Below are 16,994 nucleotides of genomic sequence, written 5' to 3' on the forward strand. Positions count from 1 at the left end.
TGTGATGGACAGGTGCATGGGGAAAGAGTGCGCTGTCAAAAGTAAGGAAGAGTGTACACCTGTGGTGAGTGTTACAGAGGGTGTAACGGGAGAGTGTGCGCGAGAAAGGTGTGTAACGGACGGGTGCATGAGGAAAGAGTGCGCTGTCGCGAGTAAGGGTGAGTGCGCTGTCAAGAGTGGAGGTGAGAGTAGTAAGAGTGACACGGAGCGTGAGTTGGTTGTGACAGGTGAGAAAGGAAGCACACCTGGAATGGTAGAGCGTGTGTGGGAATGCACGCTGGAATTGGTAGTGAGGCACGTGGTTGGGTGTGCGAGTGAAAGCACACCTGTGATTGTCACAGAGGAGGTGACCGAGAAAGGGGCGCGAAGAGGTGTGTTGGTGAGGTGTGCGAACAACGAATGTGTGCCAAAGTGTTCGGTGGTCAGGTGTGTGACCAAGGCTGTGAGTGGAATGAGTGTACCTGGGTGTGTTAGAGAAGGTACGACGAGGAGCATGGGAACAGCTGGATGTATGGGCAAGAAAGGGGTAGCGTATGCGTGTGAGCATGCAGGTGAGGCATCGACGGTAACCGGGTTAGCGGTTAGAACGACAGTTAGCCGAATCGGGCCCTCGGTGCGTGCCGGGCTTCGCGTGCCGCGAGAAGCAGCGGGGATCCGAGCCACGGCGGGTTCGAAAGGACCGCCGTACGCGATCCACGCTGGGCCTCGCTTTGAACGGCCGCGTCCGTGCTCCACTAGGCGGAGCGGGCAGCCCGATAGGAAGGGTCGTCATGGCGACCACTTTTTGTTGAGACGTGCCGGCAGGTCGAGATCGGGACATTCCACGCCGAGGTGGTGCGTGGGATCTCGGCCCGGGTAAGCCCCCGTCCCTGCCCCGAATGCGGGACGTATCCAGCCGCTGGCCCAAAACAACCCGCATTCATTGCTCGGCTGTACGAAGCCGAGCTTTAGAAGGGAATTGGCGCACCGAGAGGATCTAATAAGTAGACGGATGATGATAATAGTGATAGTGGTTTTGATCCAAAATTTAGAAAAGTGAATAGAATTGGCAGTAAATAGAAAATTTTTGATTTGTTGAAATTTGATGTGCAAAATTGGTAGTGGGAGATGCCCGATGTGGTGGGATGGCCAATCCACCATCCCTCACAAGAGTGGGGCAAATGCGCTATAGTTTATGGGGTGTATGGCAGTGAAAACTAGCCCGGGTGGGTTAGGATATTGTGTGTAGGGATCTAGCGAAGATGACATTAGGTAACGTTAAGGTTAGTTAGTGACTGATACCTGTAGTGGGGACGCAGGTAGATTAGTGCGGATGATAATGACGAGGGAGCGCAATAGTTTAAAGGGACGACTGGGAAGCGCAAGTTTCAGAGGGGAGTAGTTAGATGAGATGATGCTGTGTGAGAACTGGACAGGTGTGTGGAGCAGTGTATGAGTAGTGAGTGTTGTGGATCAGCGCGAATGCGCTTGGGGGAGAGAAGGGTGCAGGCGGCACCAAGTATGAGAGCACAGGTGTGCAAGTACAGGTGTGTGGAATACATGGAGTATTGGAATGAGTGGTGTGGAGAGAGTTGGAGTAAGTGGTACGGAGTGGTGTGCATGGTGCGAAGGTGTGGATGGGGGAAGAGTGGACCCCTTTCACGAGTACCCGGGGCGGGTAGTGTAAGTGTTAGGTAGAGGGTATAGGTAAATTGTGGTTGGATATTGGCATTTGTGGTGCGGATGCAGAATGGTATTGTGGATGGGTGCATTGGTGTGGTGAAATTGGCTGGTCGTGTGGCCTGTTAGTATGAGTGTGAATGGTTGGGCACTCCGCCACTGTTAGATGTCGGCCAGGTGAGGCCGCAGGTGGGCTCTGGGAGCCGTTAGTGTCAGTGGGTGCCTGAGGATCCCGGGTGTGGATCGGGCAGCCCGTGCCAGAGAGGGCACTGAGGGGGTGAGAGTGCGAGAGGGCCTTCCCCAGTTAGTTAGGTTAGGGTGAGGAGCAGGTGAGCTCGGTAGGCAACAACAGTGGTGGAGGTGTGCAGGTGGGCGGACCAGCTAGGTGCGTCACACGACCCAGCCACCGAAATTGTGCGGGGGCGAGTGATGAATCGGGGGAGTGAGACCCCAACTTGAGAAGCACCACAGTTTGGGCAATGGGAATTGGTTGTTAGAACCCATAGTGTAAGTTGGCCAATGGATTGGCAGGGAAAGACCCCGGGTAATGTAAAGTTGTTAAAGTCATTTAGGAAATAGTTAGGATTGATGACCCTGTCGCACCATACGCAGCCACTTACCTAAGGTGATGATGATGACTCCACACCTGTGTTTTCTTTGTTTTGTGTTGCAGGAAATGAGAATTGCTGTGTGGATTTGTGAGACGCATCACGACGTGGATGAGACATTGGGGTGATTCCATCTCTCCCTCCTTAGGAGGGACTGATGATGAATTGGTGATGGCAAATTTTGATGTTGAGTTGGAGATGGCAAATTTTGATGAGAGTTGGAAATGGCAAATTTGATTGGTTAGGAGGGAGAGAAGACGAATTTGGTTGATGGGAGGAACGGGGAAGACAGTAGGGACGTTTGTTGATGTGTAAAGTAGATGTTGTGTTGTGTTTTGTGGATACAGTAAGGGGTAAGGGAGGGGAAATGTAGGTTACCTGGTGGGGGGGGGGGGGGCGTACGGTAGGAACGTACCTGTCTCACCTGGTTCCCATGTGCCCCCAGTGTGCATTACCTTGAATTGCGTGCACTTTTGCGCCCTTACCACCTTACTCACTTGTCTTCTTTTGTCTCCCACCTCCGAGGATCTGGCTTTGGGGCAGAGAGAGAGGAGAGAGAGGTGCTGGCTCCGCAGTTGTGGGCCTGTACTTCCGCTGCTTGCTGCCTGGATCGATACACCATATGGACTGCAATTTTTGCGGCCGCCCACCATGGACCGCAGTTCTTTTGCGGGCAAGCACCACCCGTTGATGGACCTCTGGGTCAACGTGGCACCTATGCCATACAGGTGAACCACTTTTAGTTGGCCCCCTGACGGCCACAATTAAGAAATGGACGCGGTTGGTGCCTTTCTTTATTTCTGAAGAAGCCAGAAGGCCAAGTGCACTCCATGAAGGCAAGACCAGCGGCAGAACATCAGCCAGCTGCGACACCACCGGTGACCATGGACACTTAATTGTGCATTTTTATTGAACACTTTATTGGTGCACCGGATGGTGCTGACTGTACATAATGGGGTGGTGCTTTTGGTGCTTGGACGGGGTGCTCTGCACATTATTAAAGGCCGTAGGGCCACAGGGCACTCGTGGGTTGGTGTATCGATGCTGGCATGCGTGCTCTCTCTATGCATAACATCTGCATGTGTTCCTCAAAGAACAGGTCCTGGATCGTAGTGTAAATATCAGTGTAGTCTTGTGTAAATGATGCTCCCTACCGGCTGTATGTTTAGTTTGAGGATGCTTTCCGCGATTCGGTTATCCTGTGGGTGTGTTTCTGTTAGGAGAAGGGTGCAACGTCGCAGGGGGACATATTTACTCATTTGTGAACATCTGTAAAACTGTCGCACTCAGGGTTGAGTTAATAGTAGAGGGAACTACATCTGAGTGCCACACTAACGTAGGTAAAAATTTATCGGGTCGGGACGCCCCGAGGTAGAGAAGGGTGCAATGTTGCGGATATGGGATTTGCATCCATCCATATCCGCTTGTAAATATTCCCCTATTTCCTCAATACTTCCCAACTATCCCCAATCCCCCATTCCCTAGTCCCATTTTCTGTAAACAACACTCTGTAGACCCGACCTCCCCCTATTTCCCCCATTAAATGTCGCATCCAGGTCCACCGCATCTCACGTAGACAACTATAGGACATCTTGCTAGTTATTCTTAGTCTATGTCAGTTAAGGACTCGTTTCCATTAATTCTGACTCTTCGTTGCACCAGAATGTGATTGTATGGCACCGTTAGGAAGTTTAGGACCTCCCAATACCTCCCCGTAGCTCTTCCTCACGGTTCATCAACAACAACAACAACAACGGCGGCGGCGCGGGGAGTGCGCGTCCTCACTCCGGCTTGGTTGGTGGGGGGTGTTGGGAGGGCACCAGGCCTTTCCAACGAGCCGCCATCGAACATGTGCTCGATGGGGTTACCACGTAGGGGCTCGCTGTCAGCTCCTCGTCAAGGGCGGAGCCCGGTAACCCCGCACCCAATAGAAGCGGCGGACCGGTCCCATCTGGGGCGGAGCCAACCAGCCGAGGGCGTGTGACTCCCCGCTGAGCATGCGCAGGAAGAGGGAGGTGACGTCAGATGCGCGCTGAGCTTGGAGAGAGAAGGACGCCACCTCCGAGCGCTGTGACACCTCTCCGCATCTCTGGACTGGACCGTGCTTGATCCTGTCCCCGAGCCAAGGTGCACCTTGTGCTATCGACTACCTGTCCTTCCCTGCCATCAATCCCTGTGTAAGTCAGTCTTGTTCCGTTTGTCTGTGGTCTGTCGGGGAATAGATAAGATTGTATCTAAGTGCCTATCTCTTCTGTGTCTTTTACCTCACTCTACCTTGTAATCTACCCCTTTTCTCCACCACTAATTATATCCTCCTCCGGAGGTCTTGAGAACTGTACCCTTTGCGTCGTTTCATTTATCCCAGTCGTTGTGTCCTTTCCATCATTGATTTAGCGTAGCGCGATTTGGCCAACGTTTGAGTGGAATCGGGTGAGTTGGGGGTAATCGGGTAAACTGTGCGAACACGGCGGCCATTCCGCTCGGTCAAGCAACATCTTTAGCCGTGTCCGTAACAATATATATATATATATATATATATATATATATATATATATATATATATATATGTATATTGCTGCGGTTTTGAAATTGGCACATTGAAGTCATTAAAGGTTCAAGGTTTGCCCCCCATAGTTAGTCACACGAGCAACATGTAGGCCCATTTGTAGTATAGTTATGTCTTAGTATGTGTAAAAATAGGCCGTTTCCCCTCTTAGTACCTGCGTTGTGCAAAGACAGGAGAATAGGCCCCCCAAATGATTTTGCTCCAACCTCCATTCTACCTCTATGGACGCAATCCATCCCACGCCCCCCTTTTGGCTGTCCACTAGTCGAGTAACATGAGGTAGGCCTCAGAAGGTGAAGGAGGGGAGCGGGGTCGGGGTGAGCGGCGTGGGGGGACGGTAAGAGCCACCAGCCAATCAGAACTCGAGCGGCATGGTGTGAGAGGGCGCGGTGAAGAGAGTCTGGTGAGTTCCAGAAGGTTCGCGGGGCGGGTCTATATAAGCCCATACGAAAAGCCCTCGAAAGGACTTGCAGGGGATAAGCGGGCTGTAAAGGAGGACTTGCACCAGTGGTGCGATAGGACGTGAGGAGAAAGGACTGGGCCAGAGAATTTGCATCACTCGCAGTTGTTCAACTTTGACCCTGGCAATAGAACGTGCGTGCCAGGGGATAGAGGAAGAGGCGTTGGCCGTACATGTACGCAGGCGCCGCCAGACGCGCCGGTAACGAACATAGCGCATTTCGGCCACGCAAGTGAACGCGGCCATAACCGCGAGTGAATAACCGCCAGTCGCACCAAAGGCCGCCCTCTACCGTGCGCCCCGAGATAACCCGATTGTTCAGGCGACACGCTACGAGCTCTTGCTTTCACCTACCTCCATCTCCACGGGACGTGCCGGGGACCGGAGAGAGCTGCACGACAGCCATCACTGGACGCGCTGGAGAACCTCATCCTGCTCATCTGCAATCCCCATGTGAGTATGTGTGTGAGACGGGCCCGTTTGTCCTGGGGTATTAAGTATAAGACTGTTTAAGGATTTCCCTGTGTCTCTTCGTCCTGGCTGTAAATACGTGCAATATTAATTAAACATTTGTTCTTTCTTTCCTTTCCAATTCGATCGCCTTTGTGATTCCTCCATTGACTAAGCGTGGTACGAATAGAACCGCTTGAATCGGGTTCCACCATCTATAACGGCGCGGATCACGTGTACGCAACCGCCTGGCGTATCACCAACACACGTGGTTCGTGCGAGGCTTATTTCCTCGCTTCAGGGCAGCGCTAGTACTTAGGTAACAACGAATTTGGTCCCGAAACCCTATTTAGCGCTGTCCGGAAGGGACGTAATAGGTCTCGGGTCGCGCCAGGTCAGTCAAGACAAGGGGACTAATCCCCCCTTGGTAAGGGAGGAAGGCCGGCGGCAGATCCGCAACAATATATATATATATATATATATATATATATATATATATATATATATATATATATATATATATATATATATATATATATATATTGTAACGGTTTTGAGAAGTGTAACGAATTTGAGAAGTGTAACGGTTTTTGAGAAGTGTAACAATTTTGGAGAAAGTGTAACGAATGTGAAAAGTATGGTTTTGTTGTGTGTAACACCCTCGTAATGTAAATAATGGTCGCAGCCGTCCTCCTAGTTAATTCCATGAAACTTACACACAGGCCACGATATATCTTTTTAAATAGTTTATTTCCTTATTCCATGTAGGCTAAATATGTGTTTCCCACTAGATTGACTCTGCATTGTATCAAACGAAATAAGCGTAGGCCCCTTTCAATTTCCCCAATCATCTCCGCTCCCCCAAAGTTCCTTTCAAAAGCGGTGCGAGTGGTGTTCAATCCCGCAAGCCGCCATTGCCCATGTGCTCATCTCGGAGAAGAGGGGGGTAGGAGCCGCCAACTCACAGGCGTGGCACGTCGTCATGATCAAAGGAGGAATCGGACAGCCCTAACAGCCAACCAGCACCGCGGTTAGCGACCCGGTAGGCGTGCCCTCGCAGCCGGCGGCTTGATTCCGCCCCGAGTAATAAAAGCGACTGGCAGGGACTGCTTCAGGAGATGATATGAGAGATGACACAGGAGATGACATGACAGAGGACATGAGAGATGAGCTGTGAGCTGTGAGCTGTGAGATGAGAGACGCTCCAAACCAAAAAGGAGAGATACTTGGAGAGGAAACAAGCGTTGGAGAGACGCGCTGAGAGGAGGGAGACGGCTCCACCAGAAGGAGAGGAGCAGGTGTGACCGAGCCAGCGCGTGACGTCCACAGCATCAGCAGCATCGACGCGACTGAGGGTTTTCCCGCCAAAAACGCGAAGAATTGGGAGCTGCTACCTCCAGCCCTGCCGGTTGCAGGGACCTGACCCTGCCTCCCTCTCCAGCAACCCACCTCCGCCATCCCTGCCTGCAATTTCCCCCGTGTAAGTGTGAACGTCGTCTGTCTTGAATGTTGTCCTGGGGTTAAGTAAATTGAATAGTATAAGTTAACGATTCACTGTGTGACTGCTTCTTTCATCCATTGCTTGTAAATAACTTTGGTCGCTCCTTCTTTTTGCTTGTGTGTGTATAATAAATCTGTTCTTCCTCCGTACTCTGTCTTCTTCTCTTTTCCTTCTCTTTCGGTCGCTTTAGAGGTTTCCCGATTGAATATCTGTGGTGCGATCTGGTCAACGTTGGGGGAGTCGGGCCAATCGGGGATCCTGTAACGGTTGCGGTTGGACCATCCGCTCGGCCCATCATAACATCTAAACCGCGATCCGTAACAATTGGTGTTGGGAGTGGGATTCGAGGCCCGAACCAAATTTTTAAAACGTGAAAAAAAAAAATTTGGTCAAAATTACGAGCTGCCGAAATTTTGTTTTATAAAACCCGAATTTTGAGATCGCGCCATGGACAATCAAGGCGATCGGATGTCGGTGGGGGAGATAGACGGGTTAGGGGTAACCCAGGACTTAGGGGAAGAAAGGGAGGAGGAGAGCAATGAGGAGGCGGTTGAGGGGGTATCAGACGCACAAAATGGCGTCCTCGCGCACGAGGTTACGGGCGCGCAAAATGGCGCCTCGCACATGGCCACGGCGACCGCGCCCGCGACCGTAGCAGCGCCACCGGTGGATTTTAACCTTTTTTTTATACAAATGAAGGCCCTTATGGACAAGAATAATGAAGAAATGGAAAACAGAATGATGGGGGCCCTTATGGGACAAATGGGAGACCAAATTGGAGGTTTGAAAAACAGTATGGGGGCAATGAGGGACGAAGCGAGGGCTCAGAGTGAGCAATTGGGGGTAATGAGGGACGAAGCGAGGGGTACCGGTGAGGGGTTAGACAAGAAATTTGGGAAGTTAGACAATAATTTTGAGGGGTTAGACAACGGGATAAAAGAGGTGAAAAATGGGTTAATGGGGTTAGAAAATAGGATGGAGGACAAATTGCGGGAAATAGGGGAACAATCTGCCAGGGAAATCAAACGAATGGGGAACCAGATAGAGGAGGTGCAAATCGGGTTATAAAGTAAACTGGATGCTCAGAGGGATGAATTGGGACAGATGAGGGTGGCATCTACAAAAGAGATGGAGGAGATGAAAGAGGGGATACGACGAGGTGTAAGTGAGGAGGTTTCGGGGCTACGCGAGGAGGGAAAGCGAGGTGAGAAGCGTATGGAGAAAGAGGTGAGGAATAATAAGGCTAGGTTACAGGGGGGAATAGAGGATCTGACGAAGGGAGTAGAACAGCTGACAGTCGGACAAAGGGAACTAGCGGACCAAGTGGAAAAGAACACTGCAATCATCGGGGGTTTAAAAGCGACACAAAAGGACATTAAAAACGAATTAATAGCAACACAAAAGGAATGTCAGATGGTACATGAGGGGTTGACGAAGAAGTTGGAGGAGGTGACAGAAGTAATGGAGACGAAGGACCGAGAGGTGAGGACGCACATAGAAACGGTTAAGGTGGCGTTCGAGGAAGAGATAGAGGGGGCGCACCGGGAGATGAAGGAGGTAAAGGAAAAATTAGAGGAGGTGGAAGAGGGGGTGAGTGAAATTAAGAAGAGACGGAGGGAAACTAAGAGGGAGATAAAGGAGGAAGTCATGGAATATGTACAAGGCCTGTGTTCAAATCATGATGAGGTGCTCACTAACCAAATAAAAAGTTTGCAGGTGGCAGAGGAGGTGCGACGACGAGGTACGGAGGTGAGTGGCGAAATATTCGGCAATGTATATGATGTGAGGAAAGCTTCAGTCGGCTTGGGGATTGGTTTGGATCCGGGTGTTCGTGAAAGGCCGTTGGTGAAGTGTGCGACAGGTCTGGTGTGCGAAAAAAGAGGTGTGCGAGAATGTCCGACCATGGGGTGTGTGAGGAAAAAGTGCGCGCCGACCAGCGAGTGTGCTGTCGAGAGTGAGTCGGTCGTAGCGCGTGTGCGAGGGAGCACATGGAAGCGCGGTGTGGCGAGTGTTACGGAGGAAGTAACGAAAGAGTGTGCGCAAGAGGATGCGTGAGGAAGGTGTGTAACAGACAGGTGCATGGGGAAAGAGTGCGCTGTCAAGAGTAAGGGGGAATGCGTGCCTGTGGTGAGTGTTACAGAGGGTGTAATGGGAGAGTGTGTGCGAGAAAGGTGTGTAACGGACAGGTGCATGGGGAAAGAGTGCGCTGTCGAGAGTAAGGGTGCGTGCACGACCGAGAGGGGAGGTGAGAGTAGTGAGAGTGACACGGAGCGTGAGTTGGTTGTGACAGGTGAGCGAGGATGTACACCTGGAATGGAAGGATGCACACCTGGAATGGTAGAGCGTGTGTGGGAATGCACACTTGAGTTGGTCGTGAGGCACGTGGTTGGGTGTGCGAGTGAAAGCACACCTGTGATTGTCACAGAGGAGGTGACCGAGGAAGGGGCGCGAAGAGGTGTGTTGGTGAGGTGTGCGAGCGACGAATGTGTGCCAAGGTGTTCGGTGGTCAGGTGTGTGACCAAGTCTGTGAGCGGAATGAGAGTGCCGAGGTGTGTAAGGAAAGGTACGAGGAGCATGGGAACAGTTGGAGGTATGAGCAAGAAAGGGGTAGCGTATGCGTGTAAGCATCCAGGTGAGGCATCGACGGTGACCGGGTTAGCGGTTAGAGCGACTTTTAGCCGAATCGGGCCCTCGGTGCGTGCCGGGCTTCGCATGCTGCGAGAACCAGCGGGGATCCGAGCCACGGCGGGTTCGAAAGGACCGCCGTACGCGATCCACGCTGGGCCTCACTTGGAACGGCCGCGTCCGTGCTCAACTAGGCGAAGCGGGCAGCCCGATAGGAAGGGTCGTCATGGCGACCACTTTCTATTGAGACATGCCGGCAGGTCGAGATCGGGACATTGGATGGCTCCACGCCGAGGTGGTGCGTGGGATCTCGGCCCGGGTAAGCCTCCGTCCCTGCCGCGAATGCGGGACGTATCCAGCCGCTGGAACAGAACAATCCGCATTCATTGCTCGGCTGTACGAAGCCGAGCTTTAGAAGGGAATTGGCGCACCGAGAGGATCTAATAAGTAGACGAGTGATGAGGTTAGTGTTTTGGACCCAAAATTAGAAAAAGGCGAAATTTGATGATTGGTACGGTGATTGGCAGATGATTGGCAGAATTTTTGATTGGTTGGATTTAGGTGTGCGAAATTGATAGTAGGACCTCCCCGATGTGGTGGGATGGCAAATCCACCATCCCTCACAGACGGGGGGGCAAAGGAGCACTAGTTTATGGGGTTGATGGCAGTGAAAACTAGCCCGGGTGGGTTAGGATATTGTGTGTAGGGCCCTAGAAGATGACATTAGGTAACGTTAAGGTTAGTTAGTGACAAGGATACCTGTAGAGGGGATGCAGGTAGATTAGAGTGGATGATAATGACGTGGGAGCGCAATAGTTTAAAGGGGTGACTGGGAAGTGCAAGTTTCAGAGGGGAGTAGTTAGCTGAGATGATGCCGTGTGTTTGAGGATTGAACAGGTGTGATTGCACAGGTGTGCAACTGAACAGGTGTATGGAGCAGTGTATGAGTGAGTGATGGTGATGTGTATTGTGATGACCAAATGGTCCAGGAAGAAAGGAGGGTGCAGGTGGCACCAGGTGTGAGGGCACAGGTGTGCAACAGCAGGTATGGAGAATGGTAGTGTGGAATAAATGGAGTATTGGAATGGATGGTCGTGGAGTGAGTATGGTGGAAATTGTGGAGTGGAGTGGATGGTGCGAAGGTGTGAATGGGGGAAGAGTGGACCCCCATCACGGATACCCGGGGCGGGTAGAGTAAGTGTTAGGTAGAGGGTATAGGTAAATTGTGGTTGGATATTGGCATCTGTGGTGCGGGTGAAAGAATGGTCTTTGGATGGGTGCATTAGTGTTGTGGAAATGGCTGGGCGTGTAGCCTGTTAGTGTGTGTAGTTGGTTGGGCGCTCCACCACTGTGAGGATGTCGGCCAGGTGAGGCCGCAGGTGGGCTCTGGGAGCCGGTAGTAGTTGTTGTGGATGGGGCCCGAGGATCCGGAGGACGGACCCGGGTAGCCCAGTGCCAGAGGGCACCGAGTGGGGTGACAGAGTCAGAAGGGGCTTTCCCCAGTTAGATAGGTTAGGGTGAGGAGCAGGTAAGCTCGGGTGGCAACTACAGTGGTGGAGGTGTGCAGGTGGGTAGACCTGCTGGGAGAGCTACACGCCACAGCCCAGAAATTGTGCGAGGGCACCGGGAGATGAATCGGGGGAGTGAGATCCCAAATTGAGAAGCACCACAGTTTGGGCAATGGGAATTGGTTTTTAGAACCCATAGTGTAAGTTGGCCAATGGATTGGCAGGGAGAGACCCCGGGTAGTGTAAAGTGTGTTAAAGTCATTTAGAGGATAGTTAGGATTGGAGTCTCCTCGCACCATCTGCATCCACTCACCTGAGATGAGGTAACTCCACACCATGCCATGTTTTATTATTTTTTATTAATGCAAATGTTTTGGATTGTGAGACGCATCATGACGTGGGTGTGACATTGTGCGTAATTCCATCTCTCCCTCCTTATGAGGATTGATGATGAATTGGTGATGGCAAATTTTGAAGTAGAGGGATTGGAGACGAATTTTGGTGTAGAAGGGAAAGATGGGGAAGACATGACGTAGTGACGAATTTGTAAAGGTGTAAATTCTTGTAAATATGGGGTAAGGGCAAGGGTAGTGTAGGTGACAGGGGGGGGGGGTGACGTACGGTAGGGACGAGTTTTCTCACTTCGCTCTCCGTACGCACTTCACCCTGCATTGCCTTTATTGACGTGTACCCTTGTGACCTTACCCCTCGCTCATTTGTCTTCCCCCCTTTTGTCTCCCACTTGAGGACCTGTGCGCCATTGGGCGCCGAGGGGAGCGTGCGTGAGGTGGCCATTGTGCGCACGAGATTCCCAGAACCAGCATGCATTGCGTTGATGTACCACTTTATGGACCGCTGTTCTGCGGCCAAGTACCACTTGATGGACCCCAGGTTCTGGGGCAGGGCACCTCTGTTGGAGACCGGCCATAGTGGCCAGGGAATCTTGCTTGCGGACCTCGGTAAGGTGGCACCTATGCCAAACAGGTGGACCACCCTTAGTTGGCCCCTGAGGCCCTAAATAAAAATGAACACAAGTTGTGCTTTTTATTATTTCCAAGTAGGCCGCATGAAGCCAGAAGACGTCGGGAAGAACATCGGCCCAGCAGAGAAAGAGAAGACCACCACCAGTTGTTTTGTTGTGTTTATTATAAACCGTGGTGACTGTGCACCGAGTGGTGCTTTTGGTGCTTTGTGGTGCTTTTGGTGCTTTGTGGTGCTTTTGGGTGCTTTGGTGGTATTGGTACTGGTGCATCGATGCAATGCGTGCTGTCTCCTCCCTCCCAACAGGAATTTCTTTTTCTTGTTCCCTAAAAAGAAAAAAAAAACACAGGTCCTGGGTTGCGTTGTAAATAAGAAATAACGTCATTGTAAATAATGCTCCCCACCGTAAATGTATAGTTTGAGAACAATTCCGTAATTCGGTTAGCTGTGGGCTTGAGTCTGTTAGACAGGGTGCAATGCAATAGGGGGACATACTTATTTGTGTTTTAAGATTGTCACACTCAGGGTCAGGTTAATTGGAGAGGGAATTACACCTACGTGTCACACTAAGTTAAAGTTTTGTAGGCCCGAGCACGGGCCTGAAGAAAGGAGGGTGCAGTGTAACGGTTTTGAGAAGTGTAACGAATTTGAGAAGTGTAACGGTTTTTGAGAAGTGTAACAATTTTGGAGAAAGTGTAACGAATGTGAAAAGTATGGTTTTGTTGTGTGTAACACCCTCGTAATGTAAATAATGGTCGCAGCCGTCCTCCTAGTTAATTCCATGAAACTTACACACAGGCCACGATATATCTTTTTAAATAGTTTATTTCCTTATTCCATGTAGGCTAAATATGTGTTTCCCACTAGATTGACTCTGCATTGTATCAAACGAAATAAGCGTAGGCCCCTTTCAATTTCCCCAATCATCTCCGCTCCCCCAAAGTTCCTTTCAAAAGTGGTGCGAGTGGTGTTCAATCCCGCAAGCCGCCATTGCCCATGTGCTCATCTCGGAGAAGAGGGGGGTAGGAGCCGCCAACTCACAGGCGTGGCACGTCGTCATGATCAAAGGAGGAATCGGACAGCCCTAACAGCCAACCAGCACCGCGGTTAGCGACCCGGTAGGCGTGCCCTCGCAGCCGGCGGCTTGATTCCGCCCCGAGTAATAAAAGCGACTGGAAGGGACTGCTTCAGGAAATGATATGAGAGATGACACAGGAGATGACATGAGAGATGAGCTGTGAGCTGTGAGCTGTGAGATGAGAGACGCTCCAAACCAAAAAGGAGAGATACTTGGAGAGGAAACAAGCGTTGGACAGACGCGCTGAGAGGAGGGAGACGGCTCCACCAGAAGGAGAGGAGCAGGTGTGACCGAGCCAGCGCGTGACGTCCACAGCATCAGCAGCGTCGACGCGACTGAGGGTTTTCCCGCCAAAAACGCGAAGAATTGGGAGCTGCTACCTCCAGCCCTGCCGGTTGCAGGGACCTGACCCTGCCTCCCTCTCCAGCAACCCACCTCCGCCATCCCTGCCTGCAATTTCCCCCGTGTAAGTGTGAACGTCGTCTGTCTGGAATATTGTCCTGGGGTTAAGTAAATTGAATAGTATAAGTTAACGATTCACTGTGTGACTGCTTCTTCCATCCATTGCTTGTAAATAACTTTGGTCGCTCCTTCTTTTTTTGCTTGTGTGTGTATAATAAATCTGTTCTTCCTCCGTACTCTGTCTTCTTCTCTTTTCCTTCTCTTTCGGTCGCTTTAGAGGTTTCCCGATTGAATATCTGTGGTGCGATCTGGTCAACGTTGGGGGAGTCGGGCCAATCGGGGATCCTGTAACGGTTGCGGTTGGACCATCCGCTCGGCCCATCATAACATCTAAACCGCGATCCGTAACAATATATATATATATATATATATATATAGTATATATATACATACATACCGAAAAACATTGTGGACAGTGAAGCCTCGTCAATGTGAAGCCTCCTCGAGGTGAAGCCTCAGTCAACCCACATGAGTATCTACCAAATAAAACACAATGTCAGTTTGTGTTTGTACTGATGTCTGTCCCCCTTCATGAGGACGATTTGAGTCAGATTTTAAAGGCCAATCTTTTAGCAAATATGTGTTCACTGCGGTATATTTCTTGAGGATAAAACAAACTTGAAAACAAACATTTTCCATAAAAGAGTAATTGTGGCTTCTATTGGAATTGTAGATGGTGTGACTTGTAAACCAAGCCTCAAGGGCGATGTACAGAAGCGTAACAGTCCCAATAAGGGCAAAACTAGTCAGTTGCTTCGCTTTTCCTCTGCTTGATAACAGCATTTGACCTGAGCATTTTTGCACTGTGAGAATCTCTTTTGTGACTGCAGTCATGACGTCGTCAAAAGCGTCTCATCACGGTGTTCCATCGTCCTGGTCGAATAATTAAATTAATCGTCTTCATAAATATCTATCAAAATACTGGCAAGGACATTCAGGAGGTTGAATTGTACTTTTTACAAGAATTACGAGGACATCTGGAGACTGAACAAATTGACAAAGTTTATGGGATTTAGACCTAGGATACCAGGCTATCTTGTCCCTACCATCTCCACTGGTCATAACAACATAATTGTATTCTGAATGCTAGAAAAACCCTAACTGGCATGGAATGGGTGAACCCCGGCATTCAGGTCAGAGTGAGTGGATGATGCAGGTGGGCCATTGGTGGGTGTTGAATGGGGCGAAGTGAGAGATACATATAAATGGAAGAGAAAATGGGGCAAATAATATGGTGGGGATCAGGGGAGATGAAAGAAACAAAGGATGGTTTAATTCCTTCCTTTTTAACACATACTGAACGCATGATTAACATTATATCCAGACGATGCTGAAAATATATTTCAATCTCCGCATTCATATAGCACACCATTATTTCGAAAACGAGGTACCACGATGTTTGAATGGGGAAAAACGTTCTCAATGATATTAAATAGCCTTGGTCATGAGCTGGAGGGAAGTATTCTCTTTTATGATGCATTTCGTTACCCACAATGCAATTGCTCAGAAATTAAACTCTTGGTGAAGAAATGCAAATGAACGCTGGACCCATAACCACCCGGTCAATAAGGGCCAGAATCCCGAAATGACAGAAATGGGAAACCTTGTTTGTTCTGGTTTTTTGGTAAGGTGTCCTGCATGACCAGCACATGTGATTGGAGGAAGAATCTTCTTCTTCTTCGTTCACAGTCTTGCTATATCCTCTTAAGTGAAGAGGGATGAAGCTTCTGTTGGTGGGATTATATTTTCGAAAGTTCATCATTTACCTGTATTTTAATAGGACAAAGTAATTATGGGCTAATTTGCCCATGGCAGCTAAAATATCCTTTGAAGCTCAAATTTTGCCTCGTTAGTTGATGATTAAAATAGAACTAGTAGAGTGACAATTATTACATTGTGCACAAGACAATTGGCATGTACACCAGAGCTGTCTGTAAACTCTGTGCCTCCCCCCAGCCAACCTGGGCTGCAAATTTCAAAATGGTGGCTGTGACCACTTCTGTCAACAAGAAGAAACCACCATGAGCTGCTCCTGTGCCACTGGCTATGAGCTGGAGGAAGACAGAAAGAAGTGCAAACCAAATGGTATGTCATTCATAAACATATTCACATATAATGATATAGAATGCGAAAAACACAATGTTTACTGATTTTTACTGATTTACTGATTTATCGATTTTGAAAGGAGGCTACGGTGTGGGATGGAGGCGGGCATTGGATACAAGTTTCCTATGAGAACTGTCAGAAAATTACTGGACACTAACATATAATAAGACCCGTCCATCACTTCACTGACGAGAATACCAATGTTTGCACTATTATTATTTTTTTAAACGGTTGTTCTTAATGGGAGATATGAATTTTTTGGTATAGAGATACCGGTCTGATTCCTTGCATCTTGAGCACGCCTTACAATTTGGGCTTTCCATTTCCTCGACATAGATGTGGAAAGAACAAAAAAGGATTCCTCGGAGATCCTGCCCTCTGTGCGGCGATAGCCAGCATTGAAAGTTGGCGTTTGCAGTTTCACCACGTGTGCCCAGACACAAAACACATCAAAAACCTTTCTAGGAGTCCTCTGAATCCACCGTCGTTGGTTTCATTGAAATCCGTTAATCCGTTCTCAAGTTACAGCACCACAGACAAACAAAAAAACAAACAAGAACACGTCATGCAGAGCACGATACTTGCAAAATCCATCACCATCACCCCCTCACCCCCAAAAAGTTGGCATTGATCCATCAAATTGTTCATTTCAAGATTCAAATCGACGATCTTGATCAAAGCTCGGGTCAACAGGATGCAAATTGACGATTTTTCAGATGAAAATTTATGATTTTGGAAGTTTGGCCTTGAGTTGACCTTTGACCTTTTGACATCAAAAATAGTTTGTTTCCCTATTTAGTGACTGAATGTACAAATGCTGTTCAATTTTCAATCAATCGGATAAAAAATGGCGATTTTAGAAATTTGACCTCCAGATGAACTTTGACCTCAAAATCAATAGGCTTATCAATTGTGACGACCTTTACAACTTGGTGTAGTTTCATGACGATTGGTTTAGGATATTGTGACCTAAACCACCAACTATTTATC

At 49.4% G+C, this 16,994-nt stretch overlaps 1 protein-coding gene across 1 annotated transcript in view; it reads left to right on the forward strand.

The window, feature by feature from the left end:
* The window catches only part of LOC137435322 (coagulation factor X-like), a 90,642-nt gene that overhangs the window by 26,832 nt on the left and 46,816 nt on the right, over positions 1 to 16,994 (forward strand). The window contains exon 5 of the mRNA XM_068129009.2: positions 15,855 to 15,983. Within this exon, the coding sequence (XP_067985110.2) occupies positions 15,855 to 15,983 (129 nt within the window). The remainder of the gene's footprint in view (positions 1 to 15,854; positions 15,984 to 16,994) is intronic.

Source organism: Myxine glutinosa, chromosome 9 (assembly GCF_964187855.1).
Source record: "Myxine glutinosa chromosome 9, kmMyxGlut1.1, whole genome shotgun sequence".
In the NCBI taxonomy this organism is placed as follows: domain Eukaryota; kingdom Metazoa; phylum Chordata; class Myxini; order Myxiniformes; family Myxinidae; genus Myxine; species Myxine glutinosa.